Source organism: Heterocephalus glaber, unplaced genomic scaffold, assembly GCF_053883595.1.
Source record: "Heterocephalus glaber isolate CG9 unplaced genomic scaffold, H.glaber_assembly_v1.0 deba00001446, whole genome shotgun sequence".
Taxonomy (NCBI): Eukaryota; Metazoa; Chordata; class Mammalia; order Rodentia; family Bathyergidae; genus Heterocephalus; species Heterocephalus glaber.
In genome coordinates this window covers 6,501,873-6,522,413 of record NW_028258298.1, presented here as the reverse complement: position 1 = coordinate 6,522,413, position 20,541 = coordinate 6,501,873, and the positions used below count along the sequence as shown (strand labels likewise).

The following is a 20,541-nucleotide window of genomic DNA, read 5'->3' as shown; positions in this document are numbered from 1 at the left end:
AAAAAAAAAGGAAAAGTTTATAATGTGACCACAGACATGCACATATGGGCACACAGAAACATGAACATAAACACATACGTGTGCCTACACAGACACAGACACACACACACACACACACACACACACACACACCCTCTGCACTTAGACCTAAGTAGGTGGGTAACACCTGTGTCCAGGAGTTTGTACACATTTCCTCTCTCTGAAGTACCTGGAGTGCAGAGACCATTACATTGTCTGATTGGCATAGTGCACCCAGTATCCTTGTAAATATTATTTTGTATTAGCATAGTAAAGATCATGCCAGTATATTTCCTTAATCACCTGCAGCTCTCTGCAGTGTTGTGTTTTCCTTCTTGTGTTCAGAAGGCAGACTAGCTCCACAAGTCTTTCCTGGTGCTGGCTGCCACAGGAGCCTTCCTGTCCTTGGTAACAGCCAAGGCTAATGACTGACCTACTGCTCCTATGCTCTGAAATCCTGCCTCACTGGGTTGCCCTTGCCCTGCCTTGGGGATGACTCCAGAGAGTCACAAAGAAGCTAACTGAGGGCTCCTTGGGGCCAGGGAGAAAGTAAAGATATTTTATGAGATGTTTTGTATGAGATGTCACTCAGTGGGTATAGGATCATAGCATTTTTTTTTTTTTTTTTTGCAGACAAAAAGAAAAGTGAGAACCATAAATGACCCAGTCTCCTGTGAAGTGCTGTTTAGACTGATTGACACCTGCAGATGTAGGGAGTCTGTGGTTCTAGGGCCAGATGTTTAGTACCACTTAGGGACTCTGGGTGGCCAGGGCCATTTCCTTTAGTTAATGACTGTCCTCCTACTTCTGCCCTCCCACTCTTAATTTAATGTTGATTCTGGGTTTTGAACACTAAGCAAACAACAAACACATGAAAACGGCAGAGGTAGGCTCTGGTGCTTTCTAAATTTGTAATAAATTTTGTTAGCAAATTTTTCATTTTATAGGAAAAGTAAAGCTGGTGGGGAGACTGGCATTTCATGATTTAGTGTTGTGTACACCATCTCTGGTGGAATTTTCCTGTAAATCAGAGTTGGATCTCCTTACCTACAGTTTCTGATTGAGGCCGGGCATCAGGGAAACTATTCAGTGACTGGTCCAGAACTGGGACCCAGTTTGCCACACTCAGAAGTTCATTTCCCTAACCCCAGACAGCCATGACACTATTCCATCAGGTTTAAACTGCTGCTTCTCTCTTCCTGCAGCTTTCTCATTAGTGAAAGGGAATCAAGTGAGGGGAAAAAGTCAAAACCAATGATTCTACTTAGGTGCATATCTATTTTCACAATATTATGATAGAATTAGGAGAGCTAAATTTTTGTTTCCTGCCTACATCAACTGGGATACTTGTGGCACACAGTATATTGATGGAAACATGGCTGAAGGATGTCAAGAGAGCATAATTTTTAAAAAGCAATAATACTCACATCTGAAACTGTATGCCAAGCTTTTCAAAATTCAGAAACATCTGGATGATTTTCTGAATTTTCCCCTCTTCATGTAAACGTTCAGTGCTCTGTAGATACATTCATTGTCTTATTTCCCTCAATTTAAACAGAGCTTTTGAGAAAAAGTACAAGGCTCTAGTCAGTTCTTTCCAAGCTCATTTGTCAAGTGGATTACATTTTTGCCTTCTCTTAAAAATGTGCCTTCCAGTGTATGAGAGCAGTTTTTGTAAATTAATATCATCATTAAAAATAAGTTGGACTCCTTGTACACCTCCTTTAACTTGTTATTTGTGGCTGCCGTGCTGGGCTGCAAAGACAGCAAGCAGTTTTGGCATGGCCCTGGGGCCCAGGGGAATATTAACTTACAAAGCTTTCCCTATTTTGCTTTTACATGTCTGAAACTATTTCAAAACTTAGAGGCTGAAATGCAAGTTATTAAATACACTCGACTAGAATGTAAGAAGTCCCCCCACCCCGCCCCATTCAGAGAAAAGGTGGTTGGGAAATACTCATAAGATATGTTTTGGCTGCTTCTGAGCATTTACATCAGCACTAGCTCAAGATTATAAAAGAATAGTTAAACCAGAGTTAGATACTAGGCACAAATTAAGTGTCATCCTAGGATTTAAAGAGTCTATTTTGTTTTATTAAACTTTAAGTGTTCTTTGACTTATATGAGAAATGCAAAGTATAAATGATTTATGGAGCAAAATAAAAGATAGAGATAGGAAGCAGGGTGTTAGATTTTTTGCAAATGTGAAGTTGAACCAGGCATAGAAGGAAGGGGAGAGAAGGGAGAGTAAGGTAAGTAAAAAGAATTAAGATGTGTTATGCATGTGTACTAACTCCCCAAGATAAATGTGATCATTATGTACTGAAAATATAGTAATGAAAATTTAAAAACTAAAAAAAGTTCTAGATGAGTGGAGATATAGGTGTGTGACAAAATAGGAAGGAGGGATTCTTTAGGTTTTGGGTGTCAGAGCCTCAGCCCCAACTTTGCAAAGGTGTCCTGTCCTCTTCTCTTCCACCAGCGATCTCCTCAGGAATCAGGAGCCAGATTGAAGAGTGGGGGTTGATTTCCTGGAGGATGTGAACAGTGCAGACAGTCTGTTCCTCTCTGTGTGTGTTCCTCTGTGAGTGCAGGGCCAGACACTGCTTGGGTACAGTCACAGGAGGCTAGGAAGTGTCTGTGGGTCTCCAGCAGCTGGAAAAAGTTTGAGCCCCTTTGGCAGATGTTTGCTGTTCCAGCCACTTCATTAATGTTGGAAACAAAACCCCTGACTATTCTGACCCAAGTTCCACTTTGTGATTGACAGCTGGGGTGTGCTTCCTCTCACAGAAGTGCTTTACAGTGTGAGAGCCACAGAGAGGGAGTGAAAAGAGGGAGATCAGAGCAAAGAGGGAACTAGGCTAGATGCCATTGCTGAAAAGCCAAAATTATCAAGGAAAGTGGAGAGACTCATTTAAACAGAAAGACAAATTTAGTACAACTAATTAAGCTTTGATGTCCCATCAAACACATTATATAATTTAGTTTCCCCAGCTTTCATGCATTTATTCATGACACACTTACTGAGAACTGACCACCACGTGCCAGGTACTATATAGGTGTTGTGACACAAGATGGATAATGTTGGACTGGGCATTGGCTTGCTGGAGTTCAATGTCCAGTGGGTGAAATAAACGTGCAAAAGACAATACAATAAAGGAAATGCTAGGATAGAGATAGAAATAGCAAAGACAGCCTTGGGGGAGTGGGAGCACTTTCATGGGAGAGATGACATTTGAGATGGATCTCAAACTAGTTTTTTGTGTAAGAGGGAGGGAATGGGCTGTGGAGGGCATTCCAATGAAAAGGACCAAGCTTGCATAAAGGCATGGATTATGAAAGTAAGTATTGAGAAGTGGGAATGATGACTACCATTTATAAAGAAAAAACCCAAGCCTCAGCCTGGGTTAGAAGCAGCAAAGATGCCGAGGCTCCTGACTGGGAGATTTGCAATCTCTCACCAACTTCGGGCACACCCCCCCCAAAGATTTCTTCCCTCTGTAGTGGAAAATAGAAAAGATGGGAAATCCAGGGAGCTGATAGGAATGTTTTACTTCCCAAGTTATTAAAACACCAAATATTCTAGATCAAATCTTCAAATTTTGTGTCTGCTGTTGAGTTGAAGTGGGGAGGAGAGAGGGCTGGGAGATGGCCAGGCCCGCGGAGCAGAGGCGTCTGAGGGCAGAGGCCGAGGAGGGGCAAGCGGATGGATGGATTCCTGTCAGGCTGGCCGGTGCTGCTGCTGTTCCCGAAGTCCCAGCGTGAGCAGCCCTGCATGTGGCTGGGCCAAGATGCAGACTTCCAACTCAGGGGAGAGTGGAGGACGAGAGGATGAAGAAGACAAGGGAGGGAATAAAAGGGATGGGGTTTAGAAAGTAGGGAGAAAAGAGAAGAAAGAAATTCGACCGAGGAGAGGAGGCCAAAATTGGGGAACCATGAGGGGAAAGAAATGGGAGGAAAAGAGTTAGTGGAGGTGGGAGAAATGGGAAGAGCCAGAGGGAAGAGCAAAGTTTGAGGGCAGGAGGGCAGGACTAAGACAGGCCCCCGAAGGGTGACCCAGAGCGCGCCTCCCAGGAGTACACCCCAGGCCTGAAACAGCCTAAAGGCTGAACTCAGCCCCTAGTCAGGCAGCCAGGCATCAGGCTGCTGCACTGTCGCTCAGGTGCTGGGCGCCTGCTCCCCAAGCATGAACAGGGTTTTGGTTTTTTGTTTTTTGTTTTTGAGGTGGCCTGCAGCCTGCAGCCCCGCACTTTCCTGGGGGAAATTACAGCTCGCTCGCTGCCAGGATTGGTCTCAGGGAGAGCGCTGTGTCCTTGGGACCCAGCCCTAGCACTCTGTGCAGCGGGTTCCTGCTCCTTTCGGTCCTGGCTCTGGGTCTGCGCGGGGCCAGAGTGGGGAGAGGCCAGAGGACACGAGCTCAGTCCACAGGTCTCGGGGTCCGGGGCAAAACCAGGGGGCGCGGAGGGCTCCTAGTGGCAAGCCTGGGCCCCTGAGGCGAGATGCGCGCCGCCGCCGCCGCCGCCGGGACACCTGGTGGCAGTTCTAGAAGGCCCTCACCCCACCTCTGCTTGGAGAAGAAAATCAATTGTAAATGGACAGGAGATGGGAGCCAAGGCACTTTCTGACACTTGGGACGGTCTCCAATTGCGGGTTGCGGGCCACGTCTAATGCTACGTAGTTGATGGCTCGATCTATTAATACCATTCCCTCTAAGCGCCTGATTACTATCTCTCCAAGTGTGTCCCTTCCTCTGAGTATAATCACCGGCTCAGGTGTGCGCGCGTAGACTTGATTGCTCAGCTCCCCGGGGCCGGGCCGGCAACTCCGCAGAGCCCGCTGAGACTCATGGCCGCTTCCAGATTGAGAGCGGCACGGCAGTCTCACCGGCTGTCCGTAATTCCGTATCCCTGTTTCCTATCGTGCATTTTCTTTACAGACCTGCGCACCAATTCGAGACAAAATCGTGGAACCGGGCGCGAATGCGACGGTTCCTGCCACCCGCCCTACTCGGCACAGGCACAGGGTGGGATCCACGCGGGGCGCGGACTCTCGGTTGGGGGTCCGCGACCCAACAATTATCCATTGAAAACAAAAGTTCTTACAGATATGAATTGGGGCAGACTCAGAAGCTAGGGCCCATGGAGAAGAAGGGAAACCACCCAAAAAACAGGTCTTTTCGGCTACCCAACCTTACGGAGTCTCCGGACTCGGGAATGGAAAGCCGCGGGGAGGTTCGCTCTCTGGAAGCCCGATTTGGGCTGACTACTTGGAAGCCGAGTGGCACTGCCGTAGCCTAGAATCGCGCTGTACCGATCCTTCCCGGGGAGGCAAAATATTTTATAAATAAGGCTTAAACATAACAAGAATGGATGCTTTTAGTACTTTTTTTTTGCAGCTTATTATTGGTTAACGGACTGAGCCATGTTCATTTATAGCTTGAGATTAGGTCCTGGAGCAGTCAAGTTTACAGCTTCGGCGCAAATGCCCCATGCCCAGAGCGCGCGAGCTCTCTGCAGGTTTCGGGGTTGCAAGTGGAGGGACGCGAAGCCGCGGTTCGCGGGAAACGGTCCACGCGGGGAAGGAGACTTAGTTGTCTTGCGGTGGGGGTCTGTTGCGCTGTGGGTCTGTTGCGCTGTGGTCCGTAGCCTCGGCGAGGATTCTACTTCTTTCTGGCGGTAGTGCTAGAGGTACTCTCTCTCAGATTACTGGAGTCAGGACGCCAGCCCGGCCTGTGGGTGCAGGACTGTCCCTAAGGTGAGCTCCAGGGACACTGGCTGGAAAAGAAGCCAGAAGCCGGCCGAGACTGTGTCCGCGAGAGCGGCCGGCGCGCGCTGCCTGCACTGCGCGCACACTCTCGCGCGCGCACCCCTGCGCACACACCTGGAGCTCGTCCCGGGAGGAGGGGGAGTGGTGGTGGAGGAGCAGAGCCAAAGCAAGTGTCTTAAAATAGAGGGCCAGGCAGAGGAGCGCTAGAGGGGAGGAGGCGGGAGCTGCGGGGCACTAGGCGGTCAGGTCAGCTCCCTGGTCCCACGGGCGGGCAGGGGCGGGGGTGGGCGCCGACGCCCCTCGCCTGGCACTCCGCACCTGGCCCTGCGGGAAGTGCGCGCTGATTGACAGCTGCGTTGTCCCAAAAAGGCTCTCCAAAGATGCTGATCTGAGGGTGGGTGTAGACGCGCAGTAGGCGCGCCCGGACCCGCTCCCCTCCTCGTGCCTCCCGAGCCCGGCCGTCCTTCTGGCTGCGGACAAGCGGGGCTGAGGCCCCCGCCCCGCGCCAGCCCCAGCGGTCCCCGCCGGCCGGGACCTCGCAGTCGCTCTCAGGTCGGCGGGCGCTCGCCGCAGCTCACCATGCACTGCCACGCCGAACTGAGGCTCAGCTCGCCCGGCCAGCTCAAAGCAGCCAGGCGGCGCTACAAGACTTTCATGATCGATGAGATCCTGTCCAAGGAGACCTGCGACTACTTCGAGAAACTTTCCCTCTACTCTGTGTGCCCGTCGCTGGTCGTGCGACCCAAGCCCCTGCATTCCTGTACGGGTAAGACGCCCCGCTGGGGGGGTGAGTGGGGTGAGCCGCTAGCTTTTGCGCCTGTGTCTGTCACCTCTGCTTTCGGACTCGAGGGAGAGTGGAAGAGGCGCAGGGGTTCTTTTTCTGCGTCCCTGCACGGACACTAGACTGGCCAGCCGTGGGCATGGTAAAGGCGTCGGCAACCTGGCGGGGAAAGGCCAGGCAAGGTCTGGAAGCCGCGACGGAAATCGCGTAAAGGCAGGGCGGACATAAGAGCGGTCGCTCACTCCAGCAATCCTGAGATCCAGGCGGTGGTGCCCGGAGGAGAGCGCTTCTTCCTTCCCACAGCTGTGCTTTCCAGTCAGAAAGTTCAAATACTTGACCTGATTCAGCGCCTAAATCTTTGTTTCAGGAAGTGGGGCTGTGGGTTTCCATTCGGGCTTTCTGGCGGGGCCTCTCACCTAGAATTAGCTTGTGCAACCTCCCACTGCCTCTCCTGGGAATCTGACAAGTAAGGCAGTGTTCTGAGGTCCCTGAACCTCACTAGATTCCCTGAAATTTACTTAAAATGTCCTGCTTCCAGGGAAGTTTGGAGTCTGCTGCCTTTGTGGCATATGCTCAGGGCATCAAGCCCCGTTTGTTTTAAGTGACTAAAACTAACAACAATAATAAAAACATAACACATAACGTGGATCTGGTTTCCTCTCTCCATGAGAGCTGAGACCAATAGAAAAGAAAGATAACTTACTACATATATTGAAAAAGTTGTAGGTTTGTATAGAAAATTAATCCACAGGCATTTAAAAAGAACTTTGCATTGAGAAGAGCTAAATTTCAAAGTGCCTTGGCATCGTTAGGATTTAGGCTATGAAATCGTGAATGTAGCAAAAAAATATTTTTGAAGCAAATTTTCTCAAAGAAGTTGTTAACTGTGCTTTCCACTAAAGGTAAGCATTTGGTACTTCTAAACCAAAGGAGCTTTTGAGGTTATGTTTGTTGTATAGTTGGCATGAAATAAATTAAATTATACTTACACTGAAAAAATGAAGTGACAAGCCAGCAGTGGTTTTGAAAGACTTTTTGGACTATTCAGGCTAAGAGCTTCTGGTACACCATGCTTGGAATCGCATATTTTTTCTTGGTTTCGTTGACAATCCTTATAGGACAATCAGTAAATGGACAATGAATGTATATAGTGAAGTCCTTTTAAAATCAAGTTATTCCCATGTGTTTGGTTATAAAATGAATACTTTAATATTCTGAAGTATAGTTTGTCTGCAAGGTAGAATTGGGCCTGATTTCTCATAACAAGCCTTGTAATGCTGAATTTTACAAACTAAGAAATATATGAAACAAGAAACAGGATTTTTAGAAACACAATATCCTTAATATTGATATTTTTTACATTTGTGTGTTTATTTGTGAAACGTTGGACAAATAGTCTGTACAGATATTGACTAGGAGAAGTAGGCTAATTTTTGTTTTTGAGAACCACTTTTTGCTACAATAACTAAAATCTCTTTGAGGAAAAAAAGAGATGATTTGTTTCAATCACAAATCTCAATGCATCTTTCCTAATCATTGCATACTGCTGAGGTTCCTGGGATGAAACACAGCTCCGAAGCACCTATGTATGTCCTGGTGTTGGGAGAATTTTCAGTGACTTTGTATTAACTTGGAGGCAGCTTTTCTTGGTTTATTGGAGTCACAGAATTGAGTCATAGAAGAAAACCTGCCAGAAAAAGAGCAGTAAGGGGCCTCAGAAAATAATCATCCAATCGTTTGAGGCTAAGTTCTGGTGTATTCAATTTTGTGTGGGCAATCAGTGGAAAATACAGAGATTCACAGGTAGCATGGTGCTTACTAAAGCAAATTAACATATGTCATAGATTAAAGTTTTGTGAAGTCTTGTGCTTCTAGAAGTTCATTGATGGCTTGTGTCAGAAGGTTGTTTTTGGCAATGGTTTTCTTGCCCTGTTTTCCCAGTGCTTTCTCCTTTTAGATGGTTCCTTTCAAAATGTATGGTGATTTTACTCTAGTTGAGACTTAAAATATAGAAACTGGGATTTGCTAGTGGAATTAAACTCATAAAAACTGGCTACAATAGTTCATACTTTCAGATCATAAGCCTTCAATGGGTTTACGATTACAGTTAAAGCCTTACATGTATTAGATCATGGGAATCCTATTAGTGACTTCTCAGGGGTTTTGCAAATTCCAGACTTTCAAAGTACTTTTGTTACTTTTAACAGTTAAATTCGGGATCAAAAATCTTAGGTTAGATGAATGTAATCTTTTAAAAAGTTATAAAACTAATGACAATAATTTGCTGACATCCATAACAAAACTAAATTTTCTTTTCTGAATAGAGATAAATGTATAGCACTTTTGGTACAACCAGAGCTTAAAAAGTTCAAATCAAGTGAAATGCATAAATTAGAACTAAAGTTACTGAACTTTCTTACTCTTTTGTTTGCTGGCTTAAGGTTTAAATAACTGCAAAAGAAGTCATCTTTGTTAGGTAAAGGGAAGTAAAGAATTTTTAAAAGATAAAAAAATTCCTCAATTAAAAGATTTACCAGTGTGTACAACAGTGAATACATTTGAGATGGAAGGGAAATTACTGCATTTAGAAAACCTCTACATAATTAAGCAGTTTCTGTTTAGATTTAGTAATCCAAATGTCAATTTGTGTTACTAAATTTCCTCAGGCAGAAGAGTCTTTATTGTATTCAAGTAAACAGAGAAATGGAAGTATTTTTGGTTAGGCAGATAATTACCCGATAGTAATTTATTATTAAACACTTTAGCCTTGATGGAATACTTACCTTTCAAAAATTATTGTTTAACAGACCCTTAGTATAAACACAGTAATTTTGGTCCTAGAAAACTGTCTCTAAGTTTCTCAATAGATCTCTTAAATCACCTTAGTAGGCATTTAGAAAGGGAATCCTGTCCTTCTAAGTCAAACTAAAGGAAAGTTTATCATTAAATTTAAAAAAAAATGTAAAAGAGCCTGAAGAAAGCCTCCTTTCTTCAGCCTTTAAGAAAGTTTCTTATTTAACCCACTACAAATATTGGAAATATTTAGAATTAATTTAGTATATGACATGTTGATCTTATTTTAAAATTTCGTTACAGTAATCCCCATTCAGAATGGAAATATATTGCCATTTAGAAATCAGTAATTGTCTCTCATAAACATAATGGTGACATGATTCAAAGGGCCAAAATTGAGGTACCTTTATATGATATCATAAATACTATTTGATTTTAGGGTTTATTTTTGACTTTTTCTGGTTATGATTAATGTTTCATGGTGGGAAAATTACTTGAATGAAGCTGGCTTTTCAGGATGGAACAGATTGCAGAGGTAGCCGCACAGTCATTTTTGAAGGCTCTGGCTTTAAGTTTAATCTTTAGAAACAGATTTTCTAAATTTGGAAAAAAATGGGTAACTTGCTTCACAGAAACAAGGATGTAATAATAATTTCCTCTAACAGTTTTCAGGTGAAGACACTGACAAGCAGGCCTAGGATACTAGTTACTTATAACTGATTGTAGTTATTTATGTGTAGAACCCAGAATTACACTACATTTACACATGCACATGAGTGTAGATTTTTCATCATTTTGCAACCTGGGATATTTTTCCAGCACTAAACCTGTAGTCTCTTTTCTCCTTCTCTGGCAGAACAATTCTGTTGAATCTCTCCATGTCCCCAGCTGTCACGCCTGTGGAGCTGGCAATGGGCTTTTGAGCTGGAAGAGGTCACGGAGGTCAATCTCCCGAAGTGAAAGATTGCTTTTTGCAGAGGCCCAGGTTCACATCCTTACATCACCCTAGTGTAGGTGCTCTTTTTACACTGCTGTCCTTGTCAGGCTTCTCAGAAATCAGGGAGACTTTTCCATTTTGGTTACTCACCGAGATAAATGTGTACAGTCACGCCCAGGAGACAGTCAATCAGCCAATTAAAAGGGACATTTGGAGAAGGGTGATTATCATTGAGAACATTTTATCCTTTGGTGGGTCCAAGAGAAACAAGTTCTTTGGGGTGTTGTCCTTGGGTGCATTTGTATCACAAAGACTGTGTCACCCTAGTGAAAAATTAAATGAGGTGCCGACATGTGTAATGACTTTTTTGGGAGTTAGGGAGCTGGCTAGGGCTACTGCTTCATGAAGTGACTCCCCCAAGTTTTGGCTGTGGCTTTGGTCTTTCAGTCAGGAACGGAAACCCACAGGATCTTGGGAACCTGAGAGTTTGGCACTGGGATGTGAATGTAAATCGGGGTCTGGGAAAATGATCATTATCAATTTGAATTTGTATTTCTACCAGAAGCAAATACGCTTTTATTAGCAATTACTTAGAACTGCTTCTTCTATTCCCATTCAAAGGGTAAATAAGTTGAGAGATATACAGGATCCAGGAATCATTCAAGGTCAGAATATATTTGGAGCTGAGCTGTTATCTCATTACCTCTTTAAATTTTAAACTCCTTTTTAAAGTTGAGATGCTGAAGAGTTCCTTAGGAGTTTGTTTTTAACTTGTGAATTGCTCATGGGCAGTGTCACCACTGGCCCCGATTTTTCTAATAGCAAATGAGAAAGTGATTAAAAATTTTGTTCATAAGTTGAAATGACTCTCCGAATGTCTGTAATTGTCAGTATCATTTAATTCAACAAATACTTATGCTTGCTTAGTAAGGGCATTGTGATTGAGCCCATTATTTTAAAACTTATTCTAAATTTATTTATTTATTTTTGTGGTGCTGGGGATTTAACCCAGGACCTTGTACAAATAAAGTAAGCAATTTACTACTGAGCCACACTCCTATCCCCATAAATCTTGACAAGTAGTTGAGGTGCTTTAAAAATCCCTCTAAACTGCCTGGAGACTGCCTTTGTTGTTCTCTAGGGAATGTGAGGGACAGTTTGGAACTGGGGTGGGGAACATAATGACGATCTAATACTTTTATTTTTCCAAGAGTTTTTACTTCGAACTCCACCTATAGGGCATTAGCTGCAGTAAAGTTGTCAAATTATCCTCATTAAACACAACTCAAATAAAATTTTATACATATATATATATATATATATATATACACATACATACAGAGAGAGAGACTCATTGATAAAGCTTATTTCTTTAGATATGCTAGTTTTACTTCTGGATGAGATGTTGAATTTATGATGTAAGCCTGGACAGTATACAGTTCATAGTTTTAGCATATCTCAGGAATTGGAAACTAAGACTTAAATATATCCCAGCCATCTATGAGAGAAACAGTAAGGATTGTAAAGGGTTGTTTAAATTGTAAAGAGAGATTAAACATTTTTTTTACAGAAAGGAATAAGGAAAAAGAGAGGAGAGGTGGATTTCTTTGAAATTCTTTTTTGTATTTGGCAGTGCTGAGGATTAAACTCAGGGCCATTGCCCTGAGCTATATCCTGAACCCATTTTTTATTTTTTACTTTGAGAGAGGGTCTTGCCAAGTCACCAGGTTTCCTGGGCTGGATGTGAATTTGTGATCCTCCTGGCTCTGTCTCCTGCATTGCTGGGATTACGGGTGTGCACCACCATGCTTGGCTCTTTTGAAATTCTTGAGACTACTCAGATTGAGCCTTGTGGCACAGTGTCCCTCAGAATGGCCACACAGGCACACAGGAGTGGCTTTTGATAATCTTCTGTCTGCTCACAGACAGTGAATGGCTTAACATCAGTTCTACTTAGACATATGCTGGGGCCCTGGTTTGGGAAACACCCAGTGCCTGGGTGCTGCAGAACATAAGTATTTTGCATTCACAGTGGAGCACTGACTAATGTTAAACCAAAAGCATTTGGAGGTGTTATTTGCAGTTTGTTTGGAGACAGGGTGTGAGGAGGACTAGAGATGAACAGTGAGGCAGGTGGTGGCAGATTCCTTGTGTGTCTAAGGTTTGTGACCTTTGTGGGTGTTGTGTAGCCACCCTGCCATACTTGGTACTCGTCCTGCCTTGGAGTGAAGTTTGTGGGTCCTATGGCTAAGCCCATTGACCACAGCTCTTCACTAAAACATGGTTAGAGAACTGCAGGGGTTTGGATGGGATGTGTGGACTTCAGTGTCCTCTTCTGGGGGATACTGCTTGACTGTCTAGTCTCATGCAGCTGGTGCGGCTCTAGAGATACACACATAGCTGTACTCACCAGCCCCCTTCTGCCCAGGAACTTGTTAGAGCCCAAGGTGTTCACAGACCTGTCACAGACTGCTCTGCTGCAGGAGCTGGTTTCTCCTGGAGGCAGCATGGCAAGGAGAACACAGTAGGATTGAGGGAATTACCAAGAAGAATCCATATGTGGGAGGCCAGGCAGGCCTTGTTGTTTATGCTGGCCTTGGGTTTAACTGCTTGAAACTAGGAATGGTATGTTTTCTCCTTATAGCGCACAGCCACAGAGTTCAGATCAGCATTAGGATTTATCAATAGTGGTGTTCAGACCAGGACTGTGTACAAACTCAGTGCTCTCTAGGAAGATAGGGCAGTGTTGGTTTGTTCCTTTTTTAAAAAAAAAAAACAACTAGAAAACTTTTACAAGTCCCCTGTATTTAATTTATTTTTATTGCAGCTTAATAACAGAAAATAACTCTTGTTAAAATAAATACTCTAAATAAAAAGTTAATTTTCTGTGACAGTGTCTAATTACTCATCATCACCAGGGCATTTTTATATGGCAATTTAACTTCTTGAAAGTGGAAACTTGGCACACACATAAGGAAGAAAGCTGCACACTTAGACAGATTGAGAAGATGGTCTAATTATATTGGGATGGAGTTGAGTCTTGCATGCAGTTGCCATGAAGGAGAGAGGGCATCTGTCCCCTAGTCACGAAGAAACTGCTCTGGTTTCTGTGGTGTCAATTGGAATTAAACTTTAGATGTTGTACAGGTGCATCTTTCTGAAAGGGGCCACTGCTGGCCACCAGTGGAAGCTGATATCAGTAATACTTGATAGGCCTGGAGCACAGCTATATGTGCTTTCTGACTCCCTGGTAGAGGTGGTACCGATGAGCACAGGTTTCCTTCAAGCAAAGGTCAGGAGGCGACTGAAGAGAGGCCTGTCTGGGAGGCTGTCAACAGCAAACAAAAGTCTAAGCAGGCAGTCACAGGATTCTTTTTATTACATAAGTCCAGCTTACTGACATGTTCTTGGGAACATGTTCTTCTAGATATGGGGGACAGATAAGTGTTTTCATAGTGTGCACTGAGTAGGGTTGGCTGCCACCTTGCTCATGTCTGCGTAATTCTGATCATGATTTTAACATCATGAAATTTAGATCTTTGATAAATGATATGATTGTCCTTTTGCTCTTCATATTCAAGGATCACTGATCACATCTTGGGCCTGGTGGGATTTCATGAAAGCCTGGCTGTGTTTCCATCTCAGGAAAGCCTGGGAATGTCAGGTCCTCGCCAGCCTAGACTGCCTGCCTACCTCTGTCCCAGAGGTTCCTTCACTCTGTGACTTAACCATTGCCAGGACTCAGGAGAGTGACTTTGATGTTTAGTCTATATAACATCTTAGGTTTACAACTTCGTATATTTTTCTACTGGAAACCTATAAGCAGCAGAGTTCTGATGGTATGTCTTCTTATTTTGAGGAAATAGCCTAGGAAAGGGGAGTTTCTGAGACTCCTCTTTCTGAATCTTGCTGTATCCAAAGGTAGCTATAAACTTTGGAGGAATAACAGAAATACTTTTTACTCTGACCCTTATTCATATGCTTAATAGTAACATTGATCATAACTATTTATTTATTTTTTGATCACCTAACACGACTCAAAGCACCAGACCAAGTGCTTTTGGATCAGTTTCAAAACATCCCTAAGAGATGGATATTATAATCTGTACTTCACTAGTAGGGAACCCAAGAAGTTAAATAACTTCACTAAAGTCAAAGAATATATAGAAATCTCTTACAAAGCAATAACAAAATAGGCAAGCAGAAAAATGGGCAAAAGCTACATACAATCAAACCATTCGTAGAAATGAAGTTTCAGACGGCCAATAAAATCAAAGGATGTTCAGCCTTGCACTGATCATGAAAACCTAAATTCAAATGAGAAACCATTTCACAACCATCAGATGATAAGAAAAAGTGACAGACTCTGATGATCTCAGTTTATGACAAGGATATACAGCAATAAACATCATCAAATGGTCCTGGTGGTGTTATTTGAAATAATGGTACCAATACCTGGTAAAGTTGCAGGTGCTCATACTCACAACTTGTCAGTTCTACTTCTGTGTCTGTGCCTCAAGAGTCTTTACAGGTATGCAAAAGGACACACATATAAGAGTGTTCATTTCCGTGTTGTTTAGATTAGGAGAAAGTTGAAAACAACATAACTGCACTTTCAGAAGGAAAAAGGAGAAAATAATCTGTGCTATATTCATGAAGTAAAACTCTAGTTATTAAAATAAAGGAATGAAACCTGCTTCCACTAACATCGATACATTTTAGAAATATGAATGCTGAAAAAACCAAGTTATACCTCATATATACATTTATATAATGGTTGAAAATATTTAAACTAACACTGCATAGTGGTTAGGGAGGGGAGGCGGAGCATAGAAAACATGTCCTAGCTACATGTTTTTATTTTATTTTGTAATTATTTAATAGGAGAAAATGGCCTAATGCAAAAACAGCTCAGCTTTGTGATGTGACAAAATTTGGTCATATGCACACAGATGTTCATGGTATTCTTTTTTTTGGTACTTTTCTGTATATTCAAAACTTTTCACAACAAAACATTGAAAAGTGATAGGACCAGGGACCACACATATCCATGAAACTCTTAATCTTGTAGAACATTTGATGGTTTTCTTAATAGCTTTTTTATCCCAAAGTAGAAGATTTTAGATACAGAGCTTGTTGTGTACATCTTGTAGTGGGGTCACGAGGACACTTAGTGCTTAGACACATGTGCAGCTCACACAGAAACAACCAATGTGGCTTCTGAATTGGTTTTTGGATCGTATTAACCTTTCCTTGTTAAAGGCATTGTTTGTCACTGAGATAACTGCTGTCCCCCTGCTAGTGCTCTGGCATGATTAATAGCTCTTCTTGTTTTGTTTTGTTTTTTTGAGATATGGGCTTGGTAGATAGTCCAAACATAATTGAACTTGAATGTACCCCAGGTTTCCCTCAAACTTGTGATCTCCTTGCCTCAACTTCCCAAGTGCCAGGCTATGAGTGGCCACTCTTGAAGGTATTATTGGTGAAGTGTTTGACACCTCCCCTATCCCCCCAGTAATCAATAATCATAAGTATTTGCTGATGTAGTGATAGTCTATCCTTGACTTTTGACAAGTGCTCCATTGGTATTTGCAATTAAATTTCCAAAAATTATCTAGGCTTGACTATGATTAAATACCAAAGAATCTAATGTTAAAATGCAGCTTAGTCTCAGCCAAGAATAATACTGCTATTAGCATATTATCAGTCTGCTCTTTATTTCTGTAACCATGATTTGATTTTAAAACTTTGTTCACTGTGTGGTGTCAGGGATTGCTGGGAGGGATGAGTGTTACCATGGTGATCTCACAGAGAGATGTCTGTTGCTAGTAATAAATGGTCATCTTGTTGTTTGGAGGAGCTAATCTAGACCACATTACTCCGTAATGACAACTGTTGTGGCAGATGCTTTATTCAGCCTATCTTAGCATCTCAGACATTTTTTTCCTATGCAAAATAGTCCCAATTTAGAAATGTTGCTTTTGGACATTTTGTCCAAAATGTGGCCCTTTGGGAGCTCTTTCTGTCCTCCAGAAGGAAGTCCTCCCTGGTGTGGAGGAAACAGGTGGTACAGTGAGTTTGCCAAAGCATTACCCTTTCCCTAAGGTAATGTCCAAATAAATACATAAGCAAAGGGACAAGTAAACTAAAGCACTCTAGGCCCTCATCCCACCCAGACCGGCAGCTTGGGTTGCTTCACTTACTCTGAGGCTTGGCTGTGCAGCCATGGTCAGCAGGGATGAGTGACCATGTCTAGAGGATTGTGGCCAAATTGTCCATGACTAAAAGTACAATATGAGGGTCTATCAGAGTGTCACCAGGCTGTAGACTTTAGTGGGTTCAGGGAGAAGGCGCTTCTGCATTTACCTTACCTAGATAGTCACACATGATAGCTGGGCTCAATTCAGTGGATTAAACCTTTTGCTTGTGGCTTGCTCTGTGAATTTTCTGGATTTCTCCAGTGAAACATTATTCCTTAAAAAATGGACTAGCCAGCCTGGGGGCTGTGAATGAAGGAAACATGAAGAAAGAGCAGTTCCTCCTTGTCTTAAATTTCACTTTCTGTGGATTCAGTTACCTGAATCAACTGAAATCTGAAAATATTGAATGAAAAGTCAAGAAATAATTCATGAGTTTAAAACTATACGTTGTTCTGAGTTGTGTGATGAAATCTTGTGCTCTACCCACTTTAGGACACAAATCCCTCCTTTGTTCACTGTATCCCTGTGGTATGAACTACGCATATGACACTGTTGTGGCTCCACGATCTGGAGTTTCCCAAAGCAAATCGTAGGCAACAGTGGCCTAATATCACATAGCAGTGCCAGCTTTGTCACATCATTTAATCTCAGCATGTAGATAATATATCATGTCACACCATCACAAGGACAAGAAGGGTGAGGACAGCGAAATAAGATATTTTGAGAGAGGCCATGTTCACATAACTTATAATATATTGTTACAATTGTTCTATTCAAACTATGAAAGTAAGAAAATCTGCTCACTGGGAACAAATCACTTTTGAATCGTTCCTTTGAAATACTTGGGAAAAGATGAATGAATATTTGGGATATTTAGGTAAACTTTAAGCAAGGTTCTCTAAGAGAGAGAGAGAGGAGGGTTTTTTTATGGCTCTAATCTAAGTCCTCTCCTTTTCATGACTAAAGAAATTTTACTGAAATAATTGGTGCCCCAGAGTTCATTTTTTCTTTTTCTTTTCTTTTATTTTTTTGTAGTACCGGCAATCAAACTCAGGACCTTGCACTTGCGAGGCAGGCGCAGTGCCACTGAGCTACATCCCCTACCGCAGAGTATGTATTTTTGAGGAGAGTGATGTTAATTTTATCTGAAGGGTAGTGGTAATAATAACTATTTTAGACAGGGTTTCTATTTAGTGTAAATGCACGTATACAAGCATTTAGTTCAGTGTCCATGTATTATTTATTATTACTTCTATTTGAAGCATCCTAATGGCAAAACACTTTTTTAATCAGCTACTTATTCTCAGGACCAAAGGCTTGATCTCCCAGTAAAATAACAAAGAGCTAGTCCTCTGACAGGATGTTCCTTTATTCTACCTGTGCTCTAAACCCACAATTAAAAACCCTGCTTTTCAGGAGAGAAAAGTAAAACTCAGGGAGGTCAGAAATGGTAACAAGGTCACATGAGTGAGAGCCAAAGTTGAGTTTGGAAATCAAGTCTCTTTCAAGAGAAAAGTTTCACAACTATGCTGATCCAATTTATTTTATATATATATATATATACACATGTATATATATATGTGTATATATATATGTATATATATACACATATATATATATAATTTTTTTGCTGATCCTATTTAGTTGGGCATTTCTTTTTTTTCCCCATTTAGTTTATTGGTACATTTTAGGTATACAATACAGTTACATTCATCATTGGGATCTTGTACCTTTACATGATGTTTCTTGGTTCCTATTTTTTCCTCTCATTCTCCTTCCCTCCCTTCACTCCCTCCATTCCTCCCTATTTACAAAGACATTGTTTCCATTTTTTCATATTAATTCCATTCCCTTCTTTCCTTTCCCCTACCCCTCCACTTCTCCTTCCCCTTTTCCCTTTTTCCCTCCTATTTCACATTATCTATTATACCTTTTAGTCCTTATTTACACTTTCAGTTTCTCACACTAGAGAAACTATTTGGTATTTACACATGTGTATCCTATTTATTTCACTTAAGAGTATTGCCTCCATTTATTTATTTCACTCAAGAGTATTGCATCCATTTAGCTAAAAATATCTCTAATTTCTCTTTTTATGACTGAGTAATACTCCATTATATTTTTAAAAACCCCACATTTTCTTTATCCAGTCTCCAGTTGATGGACATTTGGGCTGTTTCCAAATTTTAGCTATTACAAGCTGTGCGGCTATGAACATGAGTGTACATATATCACTGTGGTATGATTGATTTAATTCTTTGGGGAAGATATCCAGCAGGGGACTAGCTGGATCAAATGGGACTTCCAAGTCCTAGTTCTTTGAGATATCTCCATACTGATTTCCACAGTGGTTGCACCAGTCTACACTCCCACCAGCAGTGGAGCAGGGTTCCTCTTTCCCCACAGTCCTTCCAGCATTTGTTATTGGTTGATTTCATGATAACAGCCATTCTTTCTGGGGTGAGGTGGAATCTCAGCATTGTTTTCATTTGCATCTCTTGAATGACCAATGATGTTGAACATTTTTTCATATGTTTATTTGCTATTTCTTCTTCTTTGTCTGAGAAATGTCTGTTCATTTCAGATGCCCATTTTTGGACTGGGTCTTTAAATTTGAGAGGTCTGAGTCTTTTAAGTTCTTTATAGATTCTAGATAGTAGACCTTTGTTTGAGGATCAGCAGGTGAAAAATTTTTCCCACATTGTGCGTTGTCTCTTCACTCTCTTGGTGGTTTCTCTTGCTGTGCAGAAGCTTTTTAAAGAAGAGATCCCACTTGTTGATTGTGCTAGTTCACAGGCAACTGAGATTTTGTTCATAAAATCTTTTCCTACACCAATGTCTTCAGAAGGTCTACCTAACCTCTGTTCCAGCTAGTTCAGCGTTTCTGTTTTAATATTCAGATCTTTAATTCATTTCGATTTTAGTTTAGTTCTCAGTGAAAGATACAGGTGTAGTTTTAATTTTTGGCAAGGTGAAACCCAATTTTTCTAGCACCATTTATTAAAGAGGCTATCTTTCCTCCAGTGAAGGTGTTTGGCTCCTTTGTCGAAGATGAGGTGGCTGAGTGTGTCTGGAGTTGTTTCTGCATCTTCTAATCCGTTCCACTGGTCCTCAGGTCTGTTTCTTTGCCAGTACCATGCTGTTTTTATCACAGTAGCTTTGTAGTATAGCTTCAAGTTGGGGGTTGTGATACCCTGTGCCATGTTTCTGTTGCCTATAATTGCTTTTGCTATTCTAGGTCTCTTCCTTTTCCAAATGAATTTTTGGATCGTTTTCGCTAGATCCATGAAATATACTGTTGGGATTTCAATTGGGATTGCATTGAATCTGTATAGCAACTTTGGAAGTATGGCTATTTTCACTATATTGGTTCTTCTTACCCAGGAGCAAGGGATGTCTTTCCATTTTCTGATATCATCTTCAATCTCTCTTTTCAGAGTGCTATACTTTTCAGAGAAGAGGTCTTTGATTTGTTTTGTTAGATTGATTCCTAGGTATTTCAGTTTTGTAGATGCTATTGTGAAAGGAATTGTTTACCCTATTTCTCTCTCAGTGAGTCTATTGTTCATGTAGAGGAAAACTATTGATTTTTGTGTGTTGATCTTGTATCCAGCTACTTTACTGAATTTGGTTATTAAGTCTAGAAGACTTTTGGTGGAGTTCTTGGAGTCTTCTATATAGAGTACCATGTCATCTTCAAATAATGACAATTTAGCTTCTTCATTTCCTACCTTTATTCCTTTTATGACTTTCTCTTGTCGAATTGCTGTGTGGCTAATGTTTCCAAGACTATATTGAACAGGAGTGGTGATAGTGGATATCCTTGTCTTGTTCCTGATTTTAGTGTGAAGGATTTCACTTTTTGACCATTTAGTATGATATTGACTGTTGCTTTTTCATAGATGGCTTTTATCAGATTGAGGTAGAGACCATCTATTCCAATATTTTGTTGGGTTTTATCATAAATGCGTGCTGTATTTTGTCATATGCTTTTTCTGCATCTATTGAGATGATCATGGTTTTTTGTCCTTGGCTGTATCGATATA

General features: G+C 41.9%; 1 protein-coding gene across 2 annotated transcripts in view; it reads left to right on the top strand.

Annotated features, from left to right (window-relative positions):
- Positions 1-5,989: 5,989 nt before the first annotated feature.
- Barx2 (BARX homeobox 2) overlaps positions 5,990-20,541 on the top strand; it is an 82,340-nt gene continuing 67,788 nt past the window's right edge. The window contains exons 1-2 of one of the 2 annotated variants that reach the window (XM_087214285.1): positions 6,177-6,550; positions 17,531-17,605. In XM_087214285.1, coding sequence (XP_087070411.1) covers positions 6,364-6,550; positions 17,531-17,605 — 262 coding nt within the window. In that variant the 5' untranslated portion in view covers positions 6,177-6,363. Of the gene's footprint in view, positions 6,551-17,530; positions 17,606-20,541 lie in introns of both variants that reach the window. The other variant, XM_004862623.3, reaches the window with a different exon arrangement.